The sequence below is a fragment of the Carica papaya genome, chromosome 5 (assembly GCF_054855325.1).
Source record: "Carica papaya isolate Zhongbai chromosome 5, ASM5485532v1, whole genome shotgun sequence".
Lineage (NCBI taxonomy): Eukaryota > Viridiplantae > Streptophyta > Magnoliopsida > Brassicales > Caricaceae > Carica > Carica papaya.
The window spans coordinates 7,734,651-7,740,517 of NC_142313.1; the positions used below are offsets into that span (position 1 = coordinate 7,734,651).

Below are 5,867 nucleotides of genomic sequence, written 5' to 3' on the forward strand. Positions count from 1 at the left end.
GAAGTAAAAATAAAAAAATAAAAAAACAAGTGTAGATCCGCAGTAAATTAAGTTTTACGTCTACGAAAACTTACCTCAAAAGAAAGCCTACAAAATAGGGTGGTGGGGGTAGCATGAAAGGACGTAGAAGTTAAAGATACCCAATCTGCAGTGCATGCATGCCTTGGCTTTGCCACCGCTATTTGAGTTTTGAATATTCACTTTTTCTTTTCCCCCCCTCAATATTCAAGATTATTGGTAAACTCTTTTAATTTGACTGACTACTGTGTGTGTGTGTATATATATATATATATCATCCCATCTTACTTACACTTCCTATTCGTTACTAAATGTCAAGAATTTAAAAGTTTCAATTGCATGTTTTCATGATGCTTTGCTTCCAATATGATTCTTTTACTTTGTTGACCAGCATATATATATATATATATATGTATATGTATATGTACACGTATGTACATGTGACAAAAATCTAATAATCATTATGTTCATGACCAATGTTTACTGTCAACTAGTAGTTTTAATTCAAAATTCTTGAGGAGAAAACCTTCATAAAACTCAAATACTAATGTTTTTTGAGAAGACATAAGTCAATAATTGTCTGCTTTTTTAGTATAAAATCACTACAACCCTCTGATTATAAGGAATTAATCTTTGCAACCCTAATAAATTATGCTATACTTTCTCCACCTACTAAATTCCAAAATTTATCATTTTTTTTATATTTTTAATGAAAATTAAAATGCAGGATTTTCATACCAATTTTCTTTTATTTCTATTTTATGATAATAGAATTCAAATTCACATTCTAATGAATAAAAAGAAAGTAAATAATCATTTAAATAAAATAAAAAACATATAAATATATGGTTCAAATTCACAGGTCTTTTCAGTTATAATCCAGTGAAGGGGGCCACAAACAAGATCCTTCAAGTCCACGGCAGAAATTAAGTCGAAGGCTTTTCAGTTTCTGGGTCACTGTACGAGAACTAAATGCAAGAGAGAGAGGTTCTCGAGTCTGAGATAAAAGAGAGAAAGAGGAAAAAGAGAAAGGAAAAGAAAATGGAAAGGAAAGGAAAAGCTGAAGAGAAAGAATTAATGGTCATGAAAAAGTTGAAACGCGGTTTTCTGGTAGGAAAAAGAGCAGCCCCCTCGACTCCTTCTCCTACATGGAAGCTCCATCTCTCATCATCACCATCTCCTCCAAACACGACCAAAGTGTCCGTGTCTGCTAGACAGCTCTGTGCTAGTCTCTGGGACATTCACCCTCACCCACCTCCTCATCTCTTAATGAACAAGAAACTTGCAAAGCTCCGTCACCACCCCCCCAACAACAACCAAACTTTTCATCTTGATCCTCCAAATACTCCCCCTACACCTCATCAGGTTTTTCTTTCCTCTTCCTTTCTTTTAATGCTTGTATCTCTATGGTGTTTTGGTCAGGGTTCCTTCCCTTTTGATTTTTCTTAGTGTAAAGTTCTGTGCTTTTTAGTTGGTGATCTTTCTCTTGCCTGTTTGTTTCCTTTGCTTGCTCATCTTGGGTCTTTTCTTTTTTGGTTTGTCTTTTACTGCTTTCTGATTTTTTTTTCTCACATTAATTAATTGATGAGTGAGTGACGTGTTAATATTATATTGAGTTTTGCTTTCGTTCCAAAGCTTCCATCTGTTTGTTTAGCTGCTTGAGCCCGTATTCTTGTGGGTTTCTGCTGTTTCTAAATCCTATCTCTATGGTTAATTGATTGGTATTTATGACAACGTACATAAATTTTCTTTACCTGGAAAAAATGCAGAGAATCTTCAGCATGTAAGTGATCTAGATTTGGGATATCTTTTTATGGTGGCTTATATCCGTGTTAGTCTACTTGTAAGATAATAAGCGTCTTGGCTGTTTGTTGGCAAGATTTAAAAGGAAATTTGATTAGTTCTTCTAAAATATTTTATCTGAAAAACATATGATTGAAATACAAGGGTGCTTGCATTTTGAAATGCCCTTTACATACAAATAATGGATCTAACGTTGAACTTCATTTTAGGTAGAAAGTAGAAGCAGCTTGAGGAGGCATGCTGCAGCATCACTGGTTCATCATCATCAATCCAATGGCTGCAGTTTACAGCCTGTCTCCCCTACAAGTGATGGTAGCTCAATGGAGGTAAAATATCTAAGCTTTCTTGATTATTATGATGTTATATATATTCATCAAACATTAAGTGGTTTCTTCTTGCTCCTAGAGTGTCTATTTCACTTGGAGTCGGAAAGTGGTTGGCTGAAGCAATCAAAAGTGAAACTTGGATGCTTTGTTCCTTCTGTGAAAATTGTCATTTGAGCAAAGAGAGTAAATTGAATTGTTATGTAGGATAAAGCCTGTTATAGTTAAGATTAAAAATTTTGGCTAAACAATATTGGGAAGTCATAGATTCAAGCAATACAGCAACCTTTTGTTACAAAAGAAATTCGGATTCTACATGAAACAAGTCAGGTCTAACTTACATCTATCTCAATTTCATTACCTATCTATCTATCTATCTATCTGTTAAAACCATTAACAATGAGATATCGTTCCTGTTTCCTCTGTGATTCGGAACACAAAGAGTGCTTCTGTGTGAAACCAAAATTATCAGCTGCCCTCATTAGTTTCGCTATTTACTTCCACGTTACTTTTCTCCATTCCTAGAGGGATAGATAAGCAGCTTAGGGGAATCTAATGTAAATTTTCATGAGGAGACATGGAGGGAATTATGTTAGACAGAATGTGTGCTCTCAAACTTCCACTTGTTAGAGGTGACTTATGACTAAAACCTTTCTCCCTTTCAACAAAGCTCTTCTTGCAAGGTGGCTTTGGCAATTTATGATGGAGGATCATAAGGGGTTTGATCTCTAATGAGGCAGGGATATATGGGATTAGAATGTCGGAATGTATTGGAAACATTTTGCTAATTGTGGACCTGCTTTGAGGCTCTCCAGTGTACAAGGAAGGCTTTTACTTTTTGGCACAATATTTGTTGGGGGTTCGGAGGAGGGAGAGGGATGTCTCACGAAGACCAAAATTTTTTCCTTTGACTATTGCAAGAGATAAGGAAGACCTGGGAGAAATCTTGTCTACATGTCTAATGAATGAGCGATAAAGCATTTTCTATATTAATAGACTAATAAATTTATGACTGTTTTTTTCAGGGTTAGAGGTTCTAAAATATGAATCTTCATTGTCACACCTTCTTTTTAATTAATTTTTTTTAGTAAGGGTATTGCTGATGTGTGCTTGATTCACACTTTCAACCTTGAGGGCTTGCATGTGACAAGGCACGTTAATGTAAAAATAAAAGATTGAGCTTTTTTCTATAAGTTTAAACGTTTTAGATAATTGGCCACAATAAATTATTTCATATTCAATGAAACCAGAGCATGAATCTTTGGAAGGAAGAAAGTGGACATGAATTCTTTGATTTGGTTTAGAAGTCAAGAATTGGGGTGGATAAAGAGAATCAGGTGATTTGGAATCTGTGGAAGGATTGAATCTTTTTCACAAGTCTTATATGGATCTCTTATGTATGGCTTGACTTGAGGGTAACAATTGCTTTTCTTTTATTGGATTTATTTTTTAATTCATATGTAAGAACAGGGAAACAAGAAAATAGTTTCTAATCATAGTTTCTAATCTTAAATTAACCTTGTAGTGGATTATCAACTTTATTGTTTCCTCAATGCTTCTTCTAAATGTCCATTAGTTTTAAAAAAAAGCTTTCTTGTTCTGTCTATTATGTTCTAATAGATTCACTTCTACATTGCAGCTTACACATTATAATCCTGCAGTCACACATAGCAGTTCTTTGGAGTTTAACAGTAGAACGGCTAAATCAAGTTATAGCCTTAAAACATCAACTGAGCTTCTGAAGGTGCTGAATAGAATATGGAGTCTTGAAGAGCAGCATGCATCTAACATGTCATTGGTGAAAGCTCTCAAGATGGAACTGGATCATTGCCAGGCCCGAATCAAAGAATTACTGCGGGAAAAGCAAAAGGATAGGCAAGGGATGGATGACTTAATGCAACAAGTTGCAGAGGAAAAAGTTGTTAGGAAGAATAAGGAGCTAGATCGAATCAAAGCTGTCATTGAGTCGATGAGAGATGAATTAGAAGATGAGAGAAGGTTGAGAAGGCACTCAGAAAACCTTCACAGAAAGCTAGCTCGCGAGCTTTCTGAGACGAAGGCTTCTTTCGCGAATGAATTGAAAGAACTTGAAAGAGAGAGGAAAGCAAGGATTCTATTGGAGAATTTGTGTGATGAGTTTGCAAAGGGAATTAGAGAATATGAGCAAGAAGTGCGGGCATTAAAACACAAATATCAGACAGATCATACCGGCAGGGAAGACTCTGACCGATTAATTCTCCATATTTCAGAAGCATGGCTTGATGAGCGTCTGCAAATGAAGCTAGCAGAAGGCCAGAGTGATATTACAGAATATAACACAATTGTGGACAAGTTGAGTCTTGATATAGAAACTTTCCTTTGTTCAAAACGCTCTATTCACCCACATGAAAAGAGAAAAAGTTGCTCGGTTAGACATTCTGTAGAGTCATTTCCACTGAATGGGACTATAAGTGCACCCCATGACCTTGCTGATGAAGAAGATTATATTCATAGTGATTACCAGAGTGCAAGTGGAAGACGAAGTAAAAATAGCTCTAAACAACAAGATGTTATTACTTCAGAAGGCCATCTTGAAGAATTAATAAACTCAAATTCTATAAAGAAAAAGGTTCGATCGAAGGAAGTCACAAGGATTCACAACTTGTCCGGTTTGGAACCAGTGTTTGATGAGCATGCTGCCAGAGGCAATACAAAATCAAATGATAGTGAATGGAATGACCCACGAGAAGAGAACTGTGGAGCTGCACAAGAAGATCTATACAAAAATAAAACCAAACCAGTCGAGATTTGCGTATCGAGCCCTAATCAAGTTCTTGATCACTTAATCAGAAATCAATCTTTGTCATCTGAAGGTGATAAAGTCCATCCTGAGATTGATTTAAGGGGAGATTCTTGTGTTCGTGCCAGTCCTTTGCAACAATGGATATCGAAACGGACTTCTTCGGATTTTGACAATGCTGAATCTGCTTCCAGATTGCCTCATAGCATTCAAAAAGACACCCTACATGCAAAACTAATTGAAGCACGGTTAGAGGGCAGGTACCATTGTTCAAGACGAGCAAAAGCTTTCTTTTAGGTCTGGGAGACCGGTAGATATTCATCAAGTGCTAGAATTTTGATAGGTTATTGTAATTTCCCATTATCAAATTAGGCGAGGCAGTAAAGAAAAAATTCAAGATCAGATCATGCATGGTTACTCGAATCCATATTAAAGCTGCCTCCTGGTCTCCCTTCCTGTCCAAATTTCTCTGAACCACATAGTTTTGCACTCCAGAAATGCACTTACTTTCAAACTCGGTAGCTTTGATATATGTACACATTTTATCATAATATAATTTTTTATTAAAGGACGCAGGAGAGTACACCATTGAACTTGATGAATCTACAATATCCCATATTAAAGCTGCCTCCTGGTCTCCCTTCCTTTCCAAATTTCTCTGAACCGCATAGTTTTGCACTCTAGAAATGCACTTACTTTCAAACCCGGTAGCTTTGATATATATATATATAAGGACGCAGGAGAATACACCATTGAACTTGATGAATCTACAATATCCCATAGAAAGAGATAATATTAACTATTTTTAGCAAATATCTGATAATATTTTATTGTTACAGATTTGAAAATGAGAGAAATTAATTTATTATTTAAAATTAGAATTAATTTTTTCATATTAAATTATTAAAATTTAAGTTGAATAGAGAAAAGTAGAATAAGGTAAA

At 35.5% G+C, this 5,867-nt stretch overlaps 1 protein-coding gene across 2 annotated transcripts; it reads left to right on the top strand.

The window, feature by feature from the left end:
* The first annotated feature begins 918 nt into the window (after nt 1–918).
* LOC110807097 (uncharacterized protein At5g41620) lies at nt 919–5,494 on the top strand. Of its 2 annotated transcripts, none has more exons than XM_022032119.2 (3): nt 919–1,383; nt 2,031–2,147; nt 3,784–5,494. In XM_022032119.2, exons 1-3 carry the CDS (start codon nt 991–993, stop codon nt 5,218–5,220), a joined length of 1,947 nt encoding a protein of 648 aa, XP_021887811.1. In that variant the 5' UTR covers nt 919–990; the 3' UTR covers nt 5,221–5,494. The 2 variants fall into 2 exon arrangements, with proteins under 2 accessions (XP_021887811.1, XP_088076200.1); XM_088220074.1 differs by having other exon boundaries at nt 1,365–1,383; nt 2,035–2,147.
* The last annotated feature ends 373 nt before the right edge of the window (nt 5,495–5,867 follow it).

Coding starts and splice junctions, on each gene's coding strand:
- LOC110807097 (XM_022032119.2), top strand. CDS start 991: ATGCAAGAGAGAGAGGTTCTCGAGTCTGAGATAAAAGAGAGAAAGAGG. Junction 1,384..2,030: donor CTCCCCCTACACCTCATCAG/GTTTTTCTTTCC, acceptor ACTTCATTTTAG/GTAGAAAGTAGAAGCAGCTT. Junction 2,148..3,783: donor GTGATGGTAGCTCAATGGAG/GTAAAATATCTA, acceptor TCTACATTGCAG/CTTACACATTATAATCCTGC.